Source organism: Aptenodytes forsteri, unplaced genomic scaffold (assembly GCF_000699145.1).
Source record: "Aptenodytes forsteri isolate BGI_AS27 unplaced genomic scaffold, ASM69914v1 Scaffold292, whole genome shotgun sequence".
In the NCBI taxonomy this organism is placed as follows: domain Eukaryota; kingdom Metazoa; phylum Chordata; class Aves; order Sphenisciformes; family Spheniscidae; genus Aptenodytes; species Aptenodytes forsteri.
The window spans coordinates 1,462,335-1,487,676 of NW_008795435.1; the positions used below are offsets into that span (position 1 = coordinate 1,462,335).

General features: G+C 35.3%; 1 protein-coding gene across 1 annotated transcript in view; it reads right to left on the reverse strand.

Annotated features, from left to right (window-relative positions):
• The window catches only part of DGKB (diacylglycerol kinase beta), a 331,298-nt gene that overhangs the window by 206,878 nt on the left and 99,078 nt on the right, over positions 1–25,342 (reverse strand). Inside the window, exons 16-19 of the mRNA XM_009281041.1 lie at positions 23,249–23,322; positions 15,873–15,947; positions 3,930–4,015; positions 1,375–1,464 (exon numbers count right to left, since the gene is read on the reverse strand). Of these exons, the coding sequence (XP_009279316.1) occupies positions 1,375–1,464; positions 3,930–4,015; positions 15,873–15,947; positions 23,249–23,322 (325 nt within the window). The remainder of the gene's footprint in view (positions 1–1,374; positions 1,465–3,929; positions 4,016–15,872; positions 15,948–23,248; positions 23,323–25,342) is intronic.

A 25,342-nucleotide genomic window follows, 5' to 3' on the forward strand; every position in this document is an offset into this window, starting at 1 on the left:
GGCTGCCCAGGGAGGTGGTTGAGTCACCATCCCTGGAGGTATTTAAAAGATGCGTAGATGTGGTGCTTAGGGACATGGTTTAATGATGGACTTGGCAGTGCTAGGTTAATGGTTGGACTTGATGATCTTAAAGGTCTTTTCCAACCTAAACGATTCTATGATTCTAAATGGTTTCATAGCTGATCCTGCTTAGAACAGGAGATTGGACTAGCGACTTCCTGCGACCCCTTCCAAGCTGAATTATTATATGACTCAACTCTATAAACTGTTCAGAAAGTGAAGCAAGGCTGATTCGATTGGGTTTTGGGTTGGTTTTTCTTCTTTTCTTTCCTAAGACTATGTGAATAAACAATCATCAGTCACCACAGAGAAAATAAAGGAGGTCCTCAAATGATTTGACAGAACTTTATGGTTAACAAAGAAGTTCTATAGCATGGAAACTACTGAAAATTTGCTAGGGACTATCTCGTAACAAGGCAGACATTTGGAAAGGAAACTTGCTACGGTGAGACAGAAGAAGGAAGAGGTATCTACAAAGGCTGAGAAGTTCCAAATAAACAGCCAAGTTCCAAATACACACCATCTTGACTGAAACAACCAACGGAGACCTGAACCAGAACTGGCTGTGAGCCCATAAACTGACATGCTTTCACCAGAGACTGAGTCTTGCTTAAGACTTTCTTCTTTGTGTCTCCTTCGAGTCATCCTGTAATGCAAATCCTGAATGGAAATAAGTTACTGGAGGAGCTGAGAGTAAGGCTCCATACATCCAGGAAAGGATGCAAAGGGTATTAAAGGTTTGACTATTCTCCTTTCAGCATTCTTTGCCTTCTCATTTCCTGGTAAATAGCACCACAGCACTTATTGTCTGGAATCCTCTGTAGGAGAAGAGGAGTGGATCAAAGGAACTAGTCTGAGGCTGAGACACATTTTTCATTTAATATTTATGAATATTAAAAAAGATGAAACCACTCCAAACCCATTATTAGCTGTTTTCAGTAACCCTTTCAGAACAGCCCCAATTAAAATCCATTTAAGAATACTCCCTTTATAAGGTATTGATCAAAGAAATAAATGCAATACAGATGGTAAAAAGCCAACCAAATAGCTATATACTACTCTCATTGCACCTTGGAGCCTTTTTGGTGTCAGCAGAAGCTACAAACAAGGTATGAAGAGCAATTACAACCTTTAATATCTATAAAATTGTTCATATAACATTTACAGACAGCTAATTCCAAAACGAGGAAAGGTGGTAACGGTTCTTTACATACATCATAAAAAAGAAATCCAAATGTTGAGAGTAGACATTGATGCAAAAGTTATTTTTTTCCTTTTAATTACATAATGCATTGTATTTTAATTTGTGTTTACCTCCTCCCCATCTCAGACACCTTGCTAAATCATTGCCAGTCCCAAGAGGCAGGATAGCAACTGGAGGATGCTTAATCAAGTTTGCTTTCTCTGTGAATAAAGAAGGAAAAACATAACTAAGGAACAAAAAAATCTAATTGTATGGTACTGATACAGTAACTGTGTTAAGTTTTGTTTCAGTGAAAGACAGTGATACATGTTTTGTATATGAGATTATGCTGCCTGCTCAGCAACAAGCATTTCACCAAGCCACTCCATTATGCAGCCCCTTCCCCAGTCAATATTCAATCCTTAATCTTAATTTACTCGATTGTTATCACAAGGACTTTTATAACCCGTAGATGTGATAAACATTCATACACAATGACACTCAAGATCTTTCTAAGACTGAACATGTTGTGCTCTCTGTTGCTCTCAGCTCTGCCATTCCCAGCTACGAATGCAAAAGAGTAGTAGTTAAGGGCATGAATAATGAGATGAATCTTGTACTTTTTCATGTGGGTGACCAAATTTTTGTTTAACTGTGTATTCACTTGGATTCGTGTCTACACATGAGCACCATTAGCAAGAGCTCCCTGGAACCAGCATCAGGGGTTTGCCCATCAGGAATTAAACCTGCTATTCAAAATGAGCATTGATCTATCCGATCAAGTCTTTAAATCAACATTTTGTATTTAATAAGTAATATTTTGAAATGTATGAACTTACAGTGTTTTTTGACTCTTTACCAGTAGTTTTCTAGCATTTCAAGCCAAAGGATCTCTGTTCAAAACCCAATGAGAAAACCCTTGTCAAGAAATACAGCCTTTCTGAAAGCTGGAAGCGGGGCAGATATCCCCTAGGTATAATATTTCAAATATATAATTCGTCAAATTGTCCATTTAATTGGAATGAGTAGCATGTCTAGTTTAAAAGTTATATTTGAATACTTAAACAATCAACTATTTCGTTCATAGAATTATGCACAATTATCAGCAATTCTCAGCAGGAGTCTATATATCCAATGGATGTGGCAGGGACATCTTGTTATTTATCAATTTCTCTCTTCAATTCTTTAGGAAGACTTAGCATTTACAATACCAGTGTACTGCAAATCTTTAAGAGAATTTGATATTTAATAGAATAATTTTTAAAAAGTTTAAAAGTCTTAAACCAAGGAGAAAAACGTTTGGTTGTGGGTTTTTTTCTTTTTTTATGTGGTTGGTTTCTTGGGTTTTTTTTCCTTCCTGATTCACTCTCAGCTAAGATTCTTTGTACATCAGGAGATCAGGGAAAAAAGATCCAACTAGAAAGTGTCTGTTTCTCAAAGCAGGTGATTTCTTAAAGTTTATATGCACTACTTGTGCCAAAGGGCTTTGTTCGCTAAAAGACAGCATTCAAAAATCTATTTCCTGCACCTATGAAACAAATGGAACCTGGATCCTCCAAATTATTTCTTAGTTCTGTACCACAAAATTTGCTGCAGAGATAGTATTTTATTAAGACAAAATGCAGTCTGTTATTCAAATAATCCCACTGAAAGAGAAAGTAACTGCATGACATTTTAGACCTCATGGAAAAAAGTGATGACAATTAACAGCTGCAAAACTTCACCTCTTCCAAGTTTAGGCAATACACTTGTTATTTATGTACATCGATTTATGATTTTGAAAGCTATTTGAGAGTTACAATCAATAACTTGTATTTGCACAAAATTTCTTGGGGTTTTTTTTTTTTTTTCAAACCAAGACTAGACATATGCCTTTGCTGTCATCCATTCCTCCATGACATCATTTTTACTTTTCACTGAAATTTAAAAGGTTTTCTGGTCCACACCTCCCACAAAGCACACACTTTTAAACACTCTTCATCTAAACTTTCAGTTGATTCTTTTGGCCTCTCTTCGTCTCCTTCCTAATTTCCATCGTCACACTATCCCATTTTTTTTCCTCTGCAGCCCCTCTAATGCCAGATAAATGATCATGTGGTGTGGGAGATATTCTCCCTAATAATCCTTGAGAAGTTTAACTCTGTAGCATCTTAACTTCTGGGCTTTCCTAATGATTTGTACAGAGGACTTTACAGCCAACTGACTGAAAGAACTCCCAAAACTGAAATGACGTACATACCTTGCTGCACAGGTATCTACATAGCTGTCAGAACAGTCCTTTTCAAAGGACTGTTATGCCATTATCTCCATTATGGGATAATGGAGCATAAACAAAAATTTGGTAACTGAAAAAGCAAATGAGCTAAGGTAAATGATTGTAAAAGAAAATTTAGATTTGGTTCAGTTTGGGGAATAGACTTTGAACTAAAATTAAAACAGATTGATTCAAATTTCTTGCTTTCTGGAAATCCAGAAGACTACAAACACTGGACTTGTCTAGGGATTTTGAATATCCTTTGCAATTTGATTATCTTTAAAAATAATCATGTCCCAAACTAATAAATTACAAAAATTTCAATGAACAAGATCTTGTTTGAAATAGCTGTATCCATACTTTGGTACATAGGGAAGAGTAGTAAAATGAAAGACATGAGTCAAGCAAAATGATGTAAATGCTATTGATTACCTATGCAATCCAAAATCCAGCCTACTGTTCCATCTCCACCACATGCTAGTACTCTGAACTCAGGCACATCTCGGAAAAAGTTTAACCTAAAAACAGTAAATGAAGACATCTATTTAATTATCATAAATGCACCGTGCATTATGCAAACATTTTATGGCTTAAGACATTCCATTTAATAGTAAATGGCAAGTGAACACTTGAAATAATAATCACCTCTGCCCATGCATTCATTTTTTAGACAAATACAATCCAACATTGTATTATCTGAAAAATTTAATATGAAATTGTTAATTCAAGGGTAATTATGGTATATTAATACTAGAAATAGCTTGGACCTGATGTTTAATCCAAATCTTTGTCTCAGTTCAGATCTTGTTTGAAACTATTGTCAGAAAACATTCTCTGTGGATATGTTGTCTCTCAAGACAGAAAAGTCTAAGGTGGCTAAATGCATTAGCCACAACATTTCCTTGTGAGGTGCTGGCTATAAAAGCACATGAAAACAGCATATTTCTGATAGTACACTAATACATAATAAGCTGAGCATTTTGTGGTTGATAAAAACAACTTAGCACCACGGTTTAATATAAAATGAGTAAGCATCAGATTGAATGGACCCATTCCGTCATCCTACAAACCGTATTTTAAAGTGAAATATCTTTGGTCATGCTTGCCTGGCCATTTCTGCTTCCATATCCATTGAGTGCTGGACAGCATCACCACCTCATTATCCACTTCATTCAATACCAATGTTCCATAATGCTGAAAAGTGAGGCTATATTAAAACAATTCTAAGTTGCAGTATTTTAAATTTAAAAGCATCTTTTCAGGGTAGCTTTTGACACATACTGAAATGAGTCCTTACAAATCAATTGTGACTAGACAAAAAACCTTCCAGTAATTTTGCTGAATTACTATATGTATATATGTGTATGTATGTACATTCACATATATTCTATTAATTAGCGTCACAGTCATCTTAATGCATATCCTATATGCTAGTGACCAGGTTTGATTTCCAGTTTGCAATCTCCTAATAAATGCACAATTAGTACATTGTAAGCAAATTCTTAAATACAAATAAATATACACAGTAACTTGCAAGTGTTTAATTCAAGCTATTTTCCATACGAAACTTTAATGCTGCACAGAGAATGGTGTTCCTGTCCCTAGAAAGTTTTAAAAAAGCTTTTAGGCCTCTTGATAAAATCAAGAACACATGAAAAACTACTGAGTAAAAGAAAGAGCATGGGAGAAGGAAATGGAAAGCACAGCGGTCAAAAAATGTTATTTAAGATGTAGAAGACGACAGGACAACTTCTTGTTCTATTAGTTTTAGACCAGAATTTCAAGGGTAGCAAAGCTACATAGAATTACGCCCATCACATTGTTGTCCCACTGCCTCTAATTTTCTCTGCTCCGAAGAGCTCTTAGTCAATTTCAGGTGTCAAGTACAATGTCTGAAGGATGCTTACTCATTCTGTATTAAACCTTGCTTTGCCCTTCTCACCCCTTACGTTCTACTTCACACATCTGCAGGACAAGTGCTATAGGATCTCTTCTGATCCAAAACATCATGTGCCAAATCTGACTAGGTACACTTAGGGAACACATCTTCTAATAAGCCGATGTGCTGAAAGACCCTGTGCTGGAAGTCACCTCCTACCACTGTAAGAGCGGGCACTGGGATATGCCCTGGCCCACAGGTGTGCATCTCTGTCACTTCACGAGACCTGGCAAAGAGACAGATGCCTCCCATCACCAGCATTCCCACTTTGACCCGATGCGTTGGGTCTGTAGAAAGTTAGCAGATGTAATTATATTGCTTCCAGTACTGAGGGTATTTCAGATTAATTTAAAATCAAATTATAGCCTAGAGGTGACGGCAGGGTACTAACCTAAAAATATTTAAGCATTTCTACCACATGTAATAGATGTCAAAAAGAAAGTCTCAAAAAAACAAATAAGCAAACAAACAAACAAAAACACCACCACCAAAAGTACAGGGTTGATGCTAGCATTCATCTAGATAGGCAGAACATAGGCCTAAACCTCCGTCTCCCTTTTTATAAACAAGCACCCTCAGCATATGGCTATCAAACATTCTTTTTGTTTTGACTGTATATTTGATCTTCATCAAAAAAGTATAACTTCCCAAGAAAGTGGGGGAAAGGAGAATTTGACAAAACCATATTGTCAAAAAAATTCTCAATAAGCTTCATTCATATTTCCCCAGTAGCATTTTATATTCATACACAGTGAATTTTTCAAACGATTTCATAGTACAGCGTTACATGTACATGACTTTCTCTTTGTATAAATTTAAATATAAAAATATACATGCATTATATAAATATATAATACATAAAATACATAAAATTAAAGTATAATATACCTTACATTGTATATTTGCATATATAAATATAGTGTATATAAATATACTATAACAAATATAAATATTTATAAAATCAAATTAATTTATAAAATTAAATAGTTATATAATTACATATGTAAATAAATCTCATTCATTGAATTAGAACGTGCAGCCTACATGAAGAGTTGGGAAGGGAACATGGTTTTCTGTTTGTAAGGTTTCATTCAAATTCAGTAAGTGTTATAACTGTAAAGAAAGAATTTGACAGATTTCTTAATAGAACTTAAGGTAAAGAGTAAGTATTGCCTATCAAGATAGCTTTAGTCAATTAGTGTTTTAATAGCACCTGTTACCTCTTATCCACAGAACATTTTTATATGGTTTGAAAAAAAAATATTGTTGGAGAAGAACTTAGTAAAAGGGGTATGAAGTGGAAATAAAAAAAATGGAAGTCGTCGAAAAGGCTTTGTGCACTGTCAGACTAAGGGAGAGGAACAGAATAGAAAATTTAGTCCTATTTTCTTGAACCAATTTATAAAATTGTATGAGAATTCTAGGTATATATAATAAACATCAAATAACATAAAACTATAAAACATTACTTACAATGGGTCTCTTCCCCAAAAGTCCTATCTATACTTTTTTAAAAATTATTATTTTTTAACAATTTAGACAATTACTCTTTACATAGCACAATATGACAAGTATGACATTAAGTACAAAACACAAATGTCCGTTATATCAATAAGCTTTACAGAAATTATGTTAATAACCTTGACAGAAATTAAATAGGATATGAGAAACAGATAAATCAGTAACTTCAAAATATCTGTTTTATTGGTATCAAATTAATTTGTACTGCAATTCACACAGAATCATTTAATACAACACATTATTTTGATAATTTTTTTTTCAATGAAGAAAAATATTGCCACTAAAAAAATTCCCCTTTTATTTATGGATATGAGAATAGGTAGATATGCTTTTATACAGATTTGATTTTTATAGACACTATAGTAAAAAGCTTTCCTACATCACTTAGCATAAGTCAGCGGAGCTGGAATGGTGCATAAGAACATTAGGCTGGTACAGACTGTAACCCAAGTTACACCTGTTCTTCAATCACTGGCAAGAAGGCAACAAGAAAGATCAGCAGAACTTCCGCTAACATCTCCTACCACAGGACAAACAACACTCCTGATATATTTGGGAACAAAAGATGAAAAGCCACAACTATAATAATCTACAGGAAGACCAAAAAAAAAAAGTATGGTTGCATACTAAGGCCTTAAAACAGCAGGATATTTTTGCTAGGTGAATTGTTAGATGATTCTGGAAAATGAATCATTTTTCTTTCTACTGAGAAAGGTCAATACAACCAATCCCTAGATGTGGATTACAAGAGGTTATTATATTTAATTGTATTTCTATCATCAAAGTGGACAAGATCATCTAATTCTTGCCTGATCAAATTCTTCTATCATTAAACTGCAGCTTCCCTTTTTTTACAATATCTCCCAACTTTTCACATTCTACAAATTTCTTAAGCATAAACATAGTTCTTAGTCCATGGTCAATAATTAACATAGTAAATGGACTCAGTCATAAGACTGAACTGAAAAGTCTATCAATAGACATCTTCATCTCGATAGCTCCCTTGTAAATTGACCTGTTTTAGTCTTCCCTAATCCAGTTTCCTATCTGCTGGAAGAAAAACAAATAAATTTAAACCACTGAAGGTGTTTGATACCAGCCTATTTTTATTTTGTTCTGCCAGACACAAGGATCACATACATAGACAATTATTGAGTTTCTGCTGATAAATTAGTAATTTCCACCTGAAAGATGGCAACTGTTTCAACTACCTATACTACTCTAATTAAGTTTTTCATAATCATCTCATCAAATCCATACGAATGCAGAGAAACTATTTATGAATAAAACACCAGTGCTAGAGGACTTAACTATTTGCTGTTGAATCATGCATTTAATTTTGCATTTATGCACAGATAACCCCACACAAACACCCACCCACCCACCCCTTATTCTTTTAAAATTGTTTTAGGAAATCCCGTCCCACTCACAGTAAAACTATTTTAAAACGTAAGTTGCCATGCTTTCCATTTAGGTACCTGCACATGACTTTCTCATACCCAGAAGCAGTACATTATGCAGAGATTTCAGGTGCTCAGCCACACAAGGCGGCATAACAACAGCACTGTGTGAAATCGTTCAGCCAGTCGTCTTCGCTCACAGTGGAAGCAAAAATTAAAACTGTCAATAGCCCAAGCAAAGAATAATCCACTGATACTGGTATCTCAGGATAGGTATCAGCTAAATGTAAGGTAAATTGCAAATTATCAGTGGATATAAAAATACTATTTAACTTGGTAAATTTCACCACTGCAGAGAAGATAAAAGTGTAAAAAAAGGGAACGGAACTTAGTATCTGCCTGCATTAGAGAAGTTTTCTCTTAAGTACTCTAAATGGCGTTAGAGCTACTTCAGCTCTTGTGGCTTAAACCCATGTTTTTACTGAGCTGCTTTTAAAGTTACCCCTGAGTAATTAGGATTCGGTTTTTGGGAAAGGAGAATAATTTAGAAACAGATAATCAGTAAAATTTGTAAATACTTTCGTCTCATAGCTTCTCAGCCAATATTACTATACACAGTACATGAACCTTGCCAATTACAATACCTGCATCTAATTGTAATCAGCTGCAAGATAGAGGACTTCAGAAGCTCTGCATTATTAATACAGTTTCTCTGTAAATCAAAGTTATTTGTTATGACTTCTGTTTCAAAACTTCTATATTCGCAGTAATAAAGTAGGCTGGCCTTAAAGGTATTGAGACAATAATATTTAAACAATAAATATGTAAAATCTTTAAATTCAACAAATATTTATTTTTCATAGAGTGTGGCATAAATCAAATACAGTAATATTATCAAAATTTTCTTGAATGGCATCTGTAACTTACCAGTTTGATAATTACAAGTGAACCAGTATGACATCTGCATATTGGAATAGAACTTACACTGTCTGTGAATGGAAGTGAAGGAAAGATAAATGTTCACCCTAAATGTCACCAGCTCAAAGCAAACTAGAGCCTGCTAAACCTTCATTAACAGATTTATGTTGACAGAGGACCAATCTGATAGATATCTCACACTTCCAGGTGAATCCTGTAACTTCGAAACTTTGTCCACTTGTGAATTCACAATACTGGGTTTAATCTAGCTATTTCACTAATTTAGATGTTCAGCTCGCCACTGATTCTTCTTAAACTAACTGTCCAGAGGAAAGTATCAAGTTGGAAGACAAAGCAATTGCATTGTTGCAATGTTTACTCCTTTAGTGTAAAGGCCATATTGTTGTCATTTTACTAAACAAAGCAAATACAATCCCTGGCAAATGGTTATTTACTTGAGTTTATGAATGAAAACTAAATACACACTTTCTCCTCTTCTAGACTGCCAAGCTGAGCTGGCCGCGAAATTGGACAACGTACGCACTTCAACCTCATTACAAATCTCAGTTACAGTTTTCTGTATACTGTAATGACACTATTCATGATACAGTAATTCCAGTAAATCACTCTAATAAAAACAGTTTCAATAAATCCAGTTTATCATTGCATGGGGCAATATATTCCTCTCCTGGAATGGCATTTTATTGTGCAAAAGTTAAATGGTAGATGCATATATTGCAGCTGAAAATATTTTTTTCAGTTCATACTTTCTAAAGATAAAGCTGGCTGCCAATTTCAAACCATAGGCTTGCTAAAAACCATGATGGCACATTTAGAAAAACAAGATTCCAGTCCTTCAGTGTGTGATCACATGGCATATTGAGGGACTCCATAAATATAGGGGACATTTTACTGTCAGATACCTAACACTGAAAACATTGGCCCATATGATATACTTCACGTGAAAAATACCATTAATATCATAGAAACATAGTTAACACTGAAATCATTGGTCCATATGATATACTTCACACTCAAAAATACCATTAATATCATAGAAACATAGAATGGTTTGGGTTGGAAGGTACCTTTAAAAATCATCTAGTCCAACCCCCCTGCCATGGGGAGGGACATTTTTCGCTAGATCAGGTTACTCAAAGCCCTGTCCAACCAAAACTTAGGTTTTCCTTAAATATTGCTTAAGATGTATAACAACCTATTTCTACAGTATAGCATTATAGTCAGTAGATGGCCCCAAATCATTCTGATACAGATATTGAACAATAATGATAGTGTCAAACCTATGATCCCTGCAAGAATGAAATTTGGTTTATCTGCAATAAAACCCACAAGATGGATAGCAGCCTTGCAGATCTGGGAGAGAGATATGCCAGTCAGAAGAAGAAATACAGAACCATTTGTGGGAAAAGTGAATCAATATATGCTGGGTAGCGCGGGGAGGAAAGATGCTGGATGTCTTACGTTCAGAAGTAACTTAACTGTGATAGTCAAAAGTTTATTTGGGGGTGACCAAGAAAAGAGAAACAGTTCAAGAATGCGAGGAGAGAAGAGCAAACTAATTAGCAGGCTAAAGGATGTGGCAGAGGCTTTTAAAATAGATTTCAAAGGCTGTAAGGGTGCGGCAAACTCACTACTGAACAATTACAGTGGTTAAGAGAGAGGTGAATGAATCTGGCTCGCAACTTTGGAAGTCTAGGCTGAGACAGGAGTAGAAATTGGCAATATTTACAATATTTAAAGATTGTGCTATGTATGCAGCAAACACCACAGACTCATATAAGTAAAAATATTGTTAAACAGCTGTTTAAAAATATATCTGTAAACCCAAGGTTTAAGTTTCACATGTGAAGACTTATTGAGTTCTAAGTACTACTGTTTTATGGTGCACAACTAACTTGAGTCATTAGAGTTCAACCAACCCACTATGGCTTGCTTTGCCATTCTTTGGCAAAAATGTAATTCTTCCAAAGAAATACAGACCAGGTTCAAGGTTTTGTTCAGGAGAAAATACCTATGCAGTTATTATCTTCTAAAAATATTCTTGGTGTATATGTCTTCCCAGAATACTCTATCTATTCCAAATGTCCAACAGCAAAAAATGCTTTAGCAATCAATTCCAATAATCAGGGAAAACAGTGTAATTTTCAAAAGAGGCCTATTACTTTGTGATGTTATAAAGGCCCAGGTGCTGTAGATTCCCAACCAAATTACAGAGTAAGTTGTAGGGATTCAGTCTGGCTGTCCTGGGCATCTTTTAAGTGGACAGAATTTAAGATTTAAAAAGGTCTGCTACGGTAAACTTGCAGATAGAATTAAAAAAATATATGCTCTCCAAATTAAATGCTTAAGGGAGTTACAAAGAAATACAACTTTTGTGGATGTAATTTCTGTTATAGAGTATAAAAATAACATAAATTAGACACTTTAAATAATAGACTTAAGGGAACAGGAGCCTTTTCAGAGGGACAAAGCCTTTGTGAAACGGTGACCTCTCTACAGAGTCATGCGGGTCTGTGGCTCGACTGCTATTCATCCAGCTATTATTTACCTCTCTGTGAGGTGAACAATAACTGAATTTCAAATTCTTCAAGATCATTAAATCCACAATAACAGTTGTTGTCAGAAGTAGAAGACTCCTACAGAGATGTAACAACCAAACAGGGAAACTCTTTTCAAGGCTAAAAACACAGGTGGCTAGGCACAAATTACACAATGTATCAGCCTGGCAATTTTCATGTCACTTTGTTAACTGTGGCAGTCTATAACTGTGGAGTACCTTTTATTCCTGTGTTCAGCTGCAGAGCTTACAGGGTTTCTCCAGCTCACCCGTATCTCTCTACTCCCAAATAAAGAATGCCGAAACCATTAATTATTATACCAGTGTTTAAAGCGTACTGTTGCCCTTTGGCTGAGAGCTCCTTGATTTTCAGGCCTCACAGCAGGTCAGTTTCCGTTGCTGGAAAGGACTCAATGTCAGAGAGTCGGCTGCCGTGCAATTTATTTGCATCATGTACATATTTCTATATAGATTATGTACATGAGTCTCGACATAAACAGCTCCGAAAACCTTAGCTTAGGCATGCTAAGAAGCTACAAGAAACATCTTTGTTGCTGTCCCTGCAGTTCTCCAAGTACCGTCCCATCTATTATGAAAGTAGGCGACACATCCATCTGAGTAATTGCACATTCAGATAGCAATACTAAAATTCATTGTCAACTTGTTCAAAATATTCTTCTGTTGACCTACTACACGCCAGCATATTTATAAAAAAATGCACAATAACTGATATTATGAAAGGTAGGGGGGGTCGTGGGTTTTTTGTTGGTGGTGTTTGGTTTTTTTTAAGGGAGATGATTGAAAGGGAAAATGGAATGTATTATTTCCACATTTCAAGGAAATTCAAATATGGGACTCCACTAGTGGCCCTTCTTCCTCTCAACAAAGATTATTTTAACCCTGTTACAGCTCAAGTCTGCTAAGGTGCCCTTTATTTCTGTGAAAGAACATGGTTATCGCACTGAAGAGGAAGAACGGAAGACCTAGTGATTGAGCTGTTGACTTTTTTTAAAAAATACAGCGGTTTCACAGTTCCCCTAAGATTTAGGATTTTCCTGGCCGCCTAGTTCTCTTGTCTTTCTCCCTGTTATCTAAACAGGAGATACTTAGATTTTTGACGGAAATGAACTGGAAATATCAATTCACGTTAGCCACAGAAGTTTGGAACTCGAGTTAGAAAACTTGTGGATGTTATCTTCTTGGTTGATGACAGCAGCCCATCAGAAAAATACCATCATAAATAAAAAACAAACATTAACTTGTGGGTTAAAGCAGACAGTTTGGCTCTACGAAAAACATGCATTTTCTACCCTAATATTATAAACATTCTATAGGTTGAGTAAACATGTCTGAAATTAGTATTCAAAAGAAAAAAAAAATCTCAGAATAGACTCAATTAAAATGTTTTACAATAATCATAAATCCTTTAAAATAAATATACATTACATTTATCCCTTTCCACTCAATAACAGTATCATAGAACAATAATTAGCGCAAAGAATACACTTGTTTTTCTCTGTGCTGTACAATCCCCCACTCTGTTCCATTTCAATCTAAATGACACATATGACAATATTAAATAAATGTAACATTTTGATTGACAATCCAGTATAACTGGCATTATAGAGATGGATGAGTGAGTGGACAGATGGATGGATGGGCAGGTTTTATTAGGCAATCCAGCCCTTGCAGAAAGGGAAACAAGGGCTGGTAAGTGAAATACAGAGTTTATTCAACTGCTCGCTTAAGGGACAAATTATATGCAGCCTACATAGTATTGCCAGGGGCAAGAAGTGATGGCAGGAGATAAATTGGAAATTTAGGATTATTCATTTCTGTGGAATGAATAAAAAAATATACCAAAACAAGCTTAGTAAAATGCAGTGTCTGTTTGAAAATTAATTAGAAATTTCTTCAAAGTGACTCTGAAGTAAAACTATTTCGATTCTTAATAGGAAGAGAAATTATTTTCTAAAAAACACTGTCCTGGTTCAAAAGACTTAAGTTTAAAACGCTTTAGTGCAGGGTTTCAGTTTGAACTTAACACTGCCCTCTTGTGCTTCTGCCTTAAAATACATTTTCCTTTACATCACAAGACACATGAAAACCAGAAGTCAGTTATAGACAGAAATGCAGTCAATAAGCAGGGTTTGATTTTTTTAGGGTTTTGTTTTTTTTTTTTTTAAAAAAAAAGGTTCAATGAAATAAGGTGAATTTGAAAAGAAATATTTCAGTTGTTTTAAAAGTCATCATCTCAATCTCTAGTATGGCATTTCTATTATACCGTATGAAAAAAACAATATTGCTTATCAGTTTTGTCTCAGTTAAAATTTCTTATAAATTCCTGAAGTAAGTTTCTTCAATTTTGCTAGTCTACTTACTCTTTGGACTGAGACTACTTAAATTTTCCATGTGTGTCAAGACTAGCATAACAAAACAAAAACAACAAATACCATTTGAGAAATAAAACAGCCCTAGCATTCAGGTACAGGATAAAACTACAGGCATGTAAGAAATCATGCATGTCATTATTTCAATTTTTTGAGCAGGTTTTGCACCATTCTGCAGGTTGCACATTAACCACACTGTAGTGCAAGATATCCTGAGAATCCTAACTTCAAAAAGGATTGGGCCCAAGCCGCTTTTCAGTTTCATCAATGCTATACACATCCCAAGTCTAACACAATAAATGAATGGACAGATGATGTAGAAGAAATCATGCATGTCATTATTTCAATTTTTTGAGCAGGTTTTGCACCATTCTGCAGGTTGCACATTAACCACACTGTAGTGCAAGATATCCTGAGAATCCTAACTTCAAAAAGGATTGGGCCCAAGCCGCTTTTCAGTTTCATCAATGCTATACACATCCCAAGTCTAACACAATAAATGAATGGACAGATGATGTAGAATGGTTTTAAGAGAGAACAGCTTTCTGTATATTTGGCCTTAAAACCAGCAGTACTGGCAGAAACTGTCAGAGCATACTCTTTCCAGTAATATATCTGTGACAACCGAAATATAACTTTGCAAGGCACAAACAATATACATTTCCACCTTCATCTTATTTTCCTCCAACTTAAAAGAAAAAAAGTCTAAATAAATGAAAACTCTGAAGATTAAAAAAAAAAAGTATTCAAACAAGCGTAAACTTCATGTCAGTGAACACTTATCTCCTAATAACCTTCTGCAACTCTTCACGCTGATGTAAAACTTCATGTATCAGGGATATAACTAAATAACATCCAATACACACAAAATGATACACAGACCAGATGTTCAGTGCTGCTCTGTTTTCTTCTACCTAAGTACCCACTACTTAAAAAGGAGCCAATTTCAGGTTGCAAAAGTTGGTATGTGATATACTGCAATTCTCCTGTCTTCACATGAATGCAAAATAGGAGGAATCATGGAAGAAGCATGTTGGGTGAGTGACTGCAACACCACCTGGTTCAGATAACACTTCAGTCCCCGTAAAAAGTCACTGCCAGCATAATCTAGCCTGTCCAGTCATTTTCGGCCCACTACATCCCCAAGATTATGGAATTGATAAGGAGTGTGCAGCCACTGTAATTTGAAACAACATTCCATATCTGCCATGCATAAGAATACATAAATATGTACACTATATATATGTTACACAGACACATACGTATGTGCACATACGGGTTTATGTAAAAGAAATGTATGTCCTGCAGGTCAGTCTTTGAGGCTGCTTGGTATTTGTGACTAAAGTAACCCCCACATGAACTTGGGTTGCTGATACAGAAGTAAAAGCTGAAAATAGAATGAAATTTATCACACTGTTCTTAAAGAGTACTGCATGGTTATCAGTAAAACATATGATACGTAGTTTTATTTGTACATGTAAACAAATAATACCTGTAAATTTCTGCAGCCATTCAGAGGTCTGCAGTGTTGATACATTCAAAACATGCTATATGTACCTCGGTCTGTTCATTTGATTATGTAGCATTTTATTAAATGAGTTCCTGGTAATAATATTAACTATGACTTACCCTGGCATCGGTCCATTTCCAGAAAGACTATAAACTTGACGAGGATTTAAAAGGTACTGGAATTTTCTATAAATTCTGAAGAGGTAAAAGAGACAAGGACAAAATATTTACTTACATGTTTGGAATTTTTTTTTAAAGCTATCAATGAAAGAAATAAAGAAGTTAACATATTATAATTATCTGTATTGCAGGATCTCATTTATACAAAAAAAATCAAATATTTGAACACAGCAATTATAATTCATACATACAGTCTATTGTGGGCATAAAATTGAGATAGAAGTGTTACAAGCTACCTACAATTCAAATGCTGTATATAGACAGAAAAAAAAAGTAGGGTAAGGAGGTATAATGACACAAGGTGAATCAAAAAAAGCATTTGGAAGAGCACATTGGTTCCTATTAAAGTAACTCCACAGTAAAGGAGAGATTTATGCCTGAAATTTATTGGTAACACAAAATTACAAGTATAATTAATTGCAAAAGCAAACTGGCTTTGCCACCCACCAAAAATGTCCCCATAGGTTGAACAACATTTTGAGAAAGCAAATCTATTGTCAACTACATCTCCTTTGGATTATTTTTGAATGGGAAGAAAATAAAAAAGATTCAAAACCATTGTTTTACTTAAATTACACGTTTTAAAATTATCTGAATAACAGGAAGCAATTTATTGATACAGCATGAAAAGCGTTGTCATACCCCATAAGGGACCCCATTTGCTGTCCCACCCCCAGCAAATACTTCTTTAAATGGCAGAATATTTCAAAAACTGTAACTTTATCAATTTGAGGTTACTTGTCCTAAAAGTATGACAAACATTTTGTTTCTTTATTACAAATATTAGAAACGTAATTTCCTACATTGACTACAATGTGGTAGCTGCTTCATTTCTTATTATGAACAATAAGTACATGAAAGAGCTGGAGCTCAGAGCTCAGAACGACATACCTGGGATCTACCTGGGACAATAGTTTAAATTATAAACCCCTGTTCCCTGTTTTGAGCTCAGAACGAATAAATACATACCTGGGATCTACCTGGGACAATAGTTTAAATTATAAAGCACTGTTTCTTGCTTTTAATTTTAATGTTTATGTCCTCAAGCTAATTAGTATTTTAATGTTTTTAAGAAAGCATTTTTCCACTGAAATATCTCTTCCTTTCTTTTTGCTGTCTTAAATAAAATAGAAGCATAATAAGAGCTGAGTTTTAAGTTAAAATGTCCACGTTTTCAAATTCAGCAAAATAAAACTGTCTAGACACGATCTATGTGCACATTGAGGAATTTTTTTTTTTCCTTAATAGTAATGCATAATTTATCAGGCTAGGTGGAAGACAAAGGTGTAAGAATACTGAATGCAAACAGATTTATAATTATGTCTAAAACTACCAAATTGGAACATTTTCTTAACATCTCAATTGTTTAGCGATACCAGCTTCTTCATGAAGCATTGTATTCAAATACACTCACACAACCTATTCCTGATGCCATTCCTGACAGAAAAAGTCAATGTGAAATGACTGGTTTCACTTTGCAAGCATGCACACATCATTGTCAATGGTTGTGATGACGACTAAATCAGACATTTGACAGTGGATTTACAACACCGTGTATTTCCGTTTCATTTGCAGCATCTTACCAATGTAAAAGGATGCTGGTTTTAATTTTCTAGTTAGCATGTGTAAGTTGCTTCTCAGTGACATATAGGATTTAACCTGGTCAAAGGTGCAGCTAATTTAATTTGTGTAGCTGATCATAAGAAGGTCACGTATTGTTTCGAAGTCCCAAAGGCTTAAGAGTTATTTGCCTAAAAGTTTGGTGCTACAAAACACACTAGCCATTACCTACACTCACAATACTGTTGTCAGGTATCAGTGAAATGCTATAAAAGCCTTTTATATAGCTTTTATATAGCCTATAAAAAGCTATAAGGAGGGGAGCTAGGTATCTCTAGCCAAAACCCAGAAGTCCATTTGCAACAATGAAGAGATTACACTGAATCCTACTTGATTCACTGCATGCCATTCAGAGGTACTAGTCGAACATCAATACCAGATAATCACTCTATAATGACTCACTGCAAATGACACATCATGCTTCAAGTTATTATATTTATGTATGCTAGTCTGTGTAAAATTCGTAACTTGATGGTTCATTTCCATTCATACATTTGCCAAAAAAGAGGAAGAAACTCTATAAATGTTTGCCTCCACACTAGACTGTAACTAGACCTAACAGTGTGACACATGCAAAATGAGGAAACGGACAGTAATTTAGCCTTCCAGTTTTATACGTACAGTACCAAATAGCCTATTGATACTGACATGTCTCTGAACATCTTGCTTCTGCATGTAAAGAAGGAATCGGACACGGTTTCCTTGCGACTGGAGATTTGTGCAGACAAAGCCACGAGGCAGTGTAGTGGGTAATGCCGCAAAAGACAGCTTTTTGTGATAGAGTGCAATTTCATGAACAAAGCCAGTTCATGAAATTACCTCTTCTCCCCACCACCTCCAGCTGGTTCTTACCCCACGACACAGTTTGTCAACAAACAGTTGTGCTTCCGTAACTGTTTGCGGGATTATTCTGTAATCTGGAAAACTAAATAGATTTAATTCAAAATAGAAATCCTCAGAAAAGTTTCTTCATTGTCATTTTTTCCCTTCACTTAAATCACGCCTGTGGATCTCATACGAACCTCAAAATAGCTGCACTAGCATAACTGAGGAGGCAGGAAATTACAGCAGGAGGGGCCAAGAGGCCTGGGATCATCTTTAAACAGCTCTGCTGCTGAAGAAAATACCCTTAAGTGCACCTTGGGCTGAGTTAGATAGAGCTACCTTCTGAAGTCATAAGATCATTACTTTAGAGAGATAAAGGAAGGACAGACAGAAACCCATCAGCAATTCAAAACTGGCAGTAAAGTTGACTACACTGGGGAAGAAGTTGGCCATAGCAGTGCCTTGTGCCAACTGGGGGATGCATCTTCAGTCATCTGGGGCGGGACTATTCAAGATGTGGTCAGTATAGGCTTAATCTAACCCTAATGGCAGAGAAGAAAGGAGCCAAGGACTCCTCCTCAAAAGTAAAAGAATCCTAGTGATGATCTCTCCTAGACATACAACATTTGAAAAAGATCATTTGAAACTGCTTCTACATTTTGTCTCAATGCTAAATGAAAGCTTAGAAAGACAGATTAATCAGAGGCTAGGAGGGAAGAACTACTCTGAACCAGAGTTATTTGAAAACAACAAAGGTCAAACATATCATCAACCTGTACTGCACAGACACTGAACGTGGAGTCAGCAGGAAACGTCAGTGTACGGAAGCTGATCTCCAGTGCATCCAGCCGCACATTTGTCAAGGAAACAATTGTTTAAACTCACCTGCTGGCCAGGCAAATAAATTGGCAAATGGGGAAGTGGAAAACAAAGTAATGAGTATGGCAAAACAACAGCATGATTTAGAAGGACTCTTACATGAGAAGCATTACCCTTAACAATAACAGTCTTTAGAAGCGCTACATGCTTGTTGTATGTTCTTTCTGTTGAAAGAAACTATTTTGTCAATGATGTACTAAATATAGACATTCTATTCACAGATTATTGAAAGCTGTTTTCTTGATTAGTCAGATCTTAAATGCCAACATACAGGACTGTTAGCTCTAGGATGAGATGGATGTACCGCAATTTTTTTCTGATGAAATTAACCACACCTGTCCATTTTATGCACAATCACTGAAAACATGTTACAGTGTGATATAGCCTGAGGAAGACACCTGACTGGGTTTGCTGAACTCCTATCCAATCTCATGCTTAATTACAATCTATTTTTGACGTGTGAAAGGCTTAAACTCATCAACTTTAATTCTGATTTGCTACTTTCTTCTTAATAAACATTGAATTATATTTTTGTTCTATTTTGTTATAAGCGTATGTATTATCCATTAGACTAAATCATTTAAGTCCAAATAACTGTAAATGCATTTATGTTACAGGTCATGGGCAATAAGTATTAATCTCTCCATTGAGAAGAAAGTATAACTGGGTTATTTTCACAGTTCTTTATTTTGCAATTATATCTGAAAGTCATAGCATTGTTTTTTAAAAGAGAAACCTATTCAAGAAGAACATGATATTTATCACTATACATTTTGCAAAAGCCTGGCTTTCCAACAGAATTGAAGTTTTAAAACATATTGATAAGGTAATTAGATATGGTTGTAGAGAAAGTATCTTTGTGTTTTGAATGCACTTTTTCTACATATCCATTGGTTTCCCACCACCCCTCTGTTCCAACATTCAAAAACCAAAACTAAAGCACCTAACTTTTTTTTACCTTAAAGTGATCCTCAGTTCTTTTCCTTTGCATTTGAGAGATTTAAGAAAAATTGCAAAATACAAAAGGAAATGACAGAGTATTACTGGGGGAGTGCATTTATTCAACTGGTTGTCAGATGGATGCATACACCCTCTCCAAGTCTAAGGGCAATGAAATGGGCTGGGTTACCATATGGCAAGGCATAAAATCTCATATGGGGAACTGTGGGAACACTGGAGTCTTGACAGTATCTGCAATAACCTTTCTGTGTTCAATGAAAGTCAATTAGAAATCATAAATTCATTCACCGTGATCTCTCAAATACAGAAAATCCTAAGTAAAGACTGAAGAATAGCTTTCAGTAAAAGATCACCTTAATCTGAATAAGTCAAGATAATTAAATTCTCATCTACAAAAATTAGTAGGTTGTGGTTTGGTTTTTTTTCCCCTCACTGCTGTGGAAATCTTACTTTTGTCACAGCCTATCCTCTACTAGCCTCTCAATACCTGACCAGATTACAAAATCGCTATAATCAAAAAGCCTGACTTGAATCACCATAACTGTGCATTTTACAAAGCTATTTATGTCTTAAATGTTCTGTGATTCTTCTTTTCACAATATGTAACTGCCACAAAATTGGAGGGGGGTGGGGGGAATATGGGTTTCCTCTCTTTCTGGTTACTAACTGTAGAGCAGCCAAATAAAAACCAGGAAAAGTAAAAAAGTTAAATATTATTGTTCCCTGAAAATGCTTTCATCCCTTAGATTAAATCTTCAAGCTAATATGCACTCTTAACATCCTCATTTTATCATTTTTTGTGTTACTCGTATTGATGTGAAACACTAACACCTAAAAGGCAGAGAGCAAACCCCTTCTCATAAAATAGTCCATATGTCGAAGAGTACTCCTTTTTTTAACCTTTTTGAATCTAGTTTTAGATCTAACCATGAGATATTATCTCCTGCTGGTGAATGACTTGAGATATGTCTACATGACTATGCAGTTGACCTTTTGATGTGCTCCTCCTAACACAGAAATATTGAGTGCAACCTTGACACATTAGCATGCAATTTAACATTTTATTTTGCGTGGCATCAAAGCCAGTTTAAGACGTTCTCATACTTTACTATACTCAGCTGCTGGTGGATGCCCTCATGCTATACACCTCATAGTGTAATAACACTTGCAGGTAATGGTGTTAGTGAATGAAGCATGCATAAGGCATTCTTTTTTTAAATTCAAATCATTCCTGTGATCTGCTTGGCCTCAGTAACAGTTGCATTAACATAAACTGAGAAGTGTCGGACTGCAATACGTGAATGGGAATAGGAGCTTGGGAAGGTGATCAGGTCTTAAACTTGCTTTTACTCTGGAGAATATCTAACATTAAATGACATCCCTCCTGCATTAAGCCCATTCAGATAGTAACACTTGAGACCAATTATGAGCTAGCAGCTGAAAGCTGTGAAACAGCATTTCATTAAATTGTTTCTAGGTTATAACTAATATGTAAGTGCAGCTCTCTAACCTGCCTCTCACCTACATAACTCCAGACTGGATCCCCGATCTAGTCACTTCATATCTGTACTACAAAAAAGTCAAGTTGAGTGCTAGTGCATTACCTTCCACAATGCCCCTGACTGCACAGAAGACCACAGACACAGTACTACTGTGTCTGAAACATGAATGCTCAAGATGGCTCATATTGTTTTGTTGTGATTGCAAAGGCATGTTTCTTGAAACTGTTTAGAATTAATCTTTTAAAGCATTAACTGCCTTTGACACAACTAGCGTTGTTGGCATTGCTGATATCTAGGTATTACAGGGATTACATCATCAGCTCCTAAATGATAACCCGTTCTCTCAGAGGTCTTCAAATGCAGTTTTGGTTAAATGTTCTTCAGCTCTGAGAATTCCCCTAACATCTACTCTGCAGGATTTTGTTCCTTTTGTCAGTTTACTTTAAGGGGTACTGTATGAAAGAAGTGATCTAACGGAGGCAGCGGAGCAGAGGTAGGGGAAGCTGACGCACTTGCAGTTTACTTGCTTGGTTCCAAGCTTTAGAAACACACTGGAACCCTCATTTTGTGCTTTTGGGTACCCACATCACCCAGTATCCACAGGTGTCATCTTCAGCCTGATCTTAGCCAAAAGACTGTAACCTTTTTCAAGACTTGAAGGATACATTACAGCACTGACATTGTAAGTTAGGCTACAAAAATTTGGGGATTTATGTGATGATCAAAAATGGCCATATTGTTAGCACCTATGATTCTGAAGTACACTCTGAAAAATCTGCTCGGGAGTAACTAATTCAGCGTTTCTGCCCGAGTTTGATGGACAGAGAGGTAAGGAGAATGCTCCTTACCTCTGTTTTATTATGCCTCTGATACACTAACATTTAAACATAAACCTAGGCATTTTGAATTTAAATCAATATAATTACTGACATATATAAAATTAAGCATGTATTTCAAGTTTGTGTAATTGCACTTCTATACTTTAACTGGATTGTTAGAATGCTTCCTATCTACAGAAAACAAAAGGTTTCTTCACTGTAGGAAATCTTACGGAGAGGCTGGAGAGTCTACTCACTAAATCTTTGAAAGCCAAGTCATACATTAGAAAATGGAATACTGTTTCCAATTTAAATTATTGGCCTGTCTGCATAATTATTACAGAGATCAAAAGAAAACTGTTATAACTTCAAGTTGCAACGCGAACTATAGCAACTCACATCTTCAAGCAAATCACAAAAAACCATACACTGAATATAGCTACTTTTTCTGATGTGAAATGAAACTGTTGTATAGAAATCATTCTAGTTTTTAACTGCAGAATTTGTAACTAAATGCTATTGTGTACCTCCTCTGAACAGGGCAATGGCGTGTTCAAATGTGAGGCATAACAGTATAAAATGTTGGATTTCTTTCCCAAAATTTTCCAATTTCTTGCCTGTTAAAAGACAAACTTTTAACGTTTATTTTTAAACATTCCACAGAGATCAGAATAGAGAAGGGGGGGGGGGGAGAAGAGAAAATAAACCTTACCTTTCTCCTTGTTTCCCACCACTTTTAGGATTGACAAAAACTAAAAGTGGATGAGTGCCTGGAACTGGAGTGATCTAAAAGAAGGGAATAACACAGCCACTCATTAATGCTGTGTGTTGCATTCATTTTTTCCTATAGTAGACAGAAAACAAAAAGCTTAATGCAAACTCTATGTTATGCTATGTAATCCAGCTGGAAGCAATTCCATAATTTGCAATAATCCTCACTTCATTAATTTGCCACAAATTGAAGTGACTTTTTTTTTAACACTAGCTGTCTGTCTTACAGCTGTTATGCCATTTTAACCTATAATTCCATTGAAATATTGACACATATATATAGGTTACATCCATCAATAGAGAAGAAAACTTTAAACGCAAGAAATGCATGACTGATTCTGACAGTAATTTCCTATGAAAAAGCTATGAAGAGAGTGCATTTTGTAGTGAGAAATGACACTAAACTATAAAGGTCAAATACACCTATATGAAATTTTAAACTTGACAGAATATTTTTTTAGGGTTTTTTTTTAAATGACAGAAACCTGCAATATTTGATATGATATGAAATCACACACCTCTTAAAATGTAACAAACATAACAATAATGAGTTCCTTTAAACACCTTAGAAAGCTGGAAAACTTAAAGTAGAGAAGAAAACATGTGGAAGAAGGACAAGCCTGAGGAAAAGAATGGAGAGGAGGATATAGTGAAGGAAACAATGACTTCTACTATGTTTTTTAATTCTTTTGTGCATGGAAAGTTTTACATGTTCACATTAATGTTTAGCTTTACAAGTTAACACCTTCCTTCAAAGTAATAGTGTTAGTCTGCACTTTCAGATACTTTTAAGACATGAGTGTTCCCTGCCTTTGCTCCATAGATTTTGAAGAACATTAAAAAAATTACATCAGATGATCTTTAATATCTGTTTTTAAACCATAAAGCTAGACTATTCATATTAAAAATTATCACTCTTAGACATATATCAGTTCTAGAATGTTTAAAAGCATATTAAGAGTTCAAAATCAACATCTCCAAAAGTCACGCACTAACAACTTCAGAGGTGAAGCTTAGACTGTCCCTGTTTCAAAATGATACATTGAAAGCTCTTGCTCCAAATCCTTATTCATAATTCCTGAAATAACAAAATCTTTTCAGCTGCAGATTTCATAAAATGTAACTTAAGGCAGAACCCGAGAAACATGACAGCTAAGGAGTCATACGGGCATTCTATAGACATAGGCATATAATCCTACAGGCATCTAAAAGCACTTTTCTTCTATTAGGAAGTGTTAGGCACTAGTGTGTCAACTCCATCCGTAACTTTACAAACAATGGATCCAAATCTCTTCCAATATATACAACAAATAAGGAAAAACTCCAGCAAACTCAGTGGAATTAAACCTAGCATAAAACCAACCCAGTATCACATTCTGTCACAGTATATTGCTACAGTAAAGTGCTGTATGTTGAAACATATATCGAATTGCAGGATATAGTAAAGTTTGTCATATATTTCATTTTTATCTACTGTTTTAATCAATTTTAGTTATTTAGCCAATTCCTGTGATGTTTGTTCCTGTGAACTAAGTGTAAACCAATGGTGCTCATTGTGACAGAGATGGACTACCTACTGAAATCCCTTAGGACGCAGGTTAATTAATGAGACTCATCCTAAGGTTATACATGATCTATTACTTCCTCTAATTAGAAATAATAATCCTGATCATTATGCTGGTTAGCTAGAAAGAAGTAAGATGAATGTGCTTAACTATGATTAATTGTCTTTAAGTCGTGCATATCTCCACTGCCACTAAGTTATCTGCTAACTGCTGTCTGATGGAAGGAAGGTTTGGTCTTGATACTTTTCTCAACAAAAGCTAAATGATGAACTTAGTTCTATTTTAAATCTTTTATTTCAAAACTTAACCATATTATTACAAGTAGAAGGTTTAGGATCATCAAAAAAATCTAATAACCAGTTTGTATTCCACTCAATTCCAAAATAAGGTCCTCTTTCAATTAATGTCTTACGGCTTTTCCAAATTACTTTTCTAGATAACATAGATCTTTTCACATAATAAACAATGCA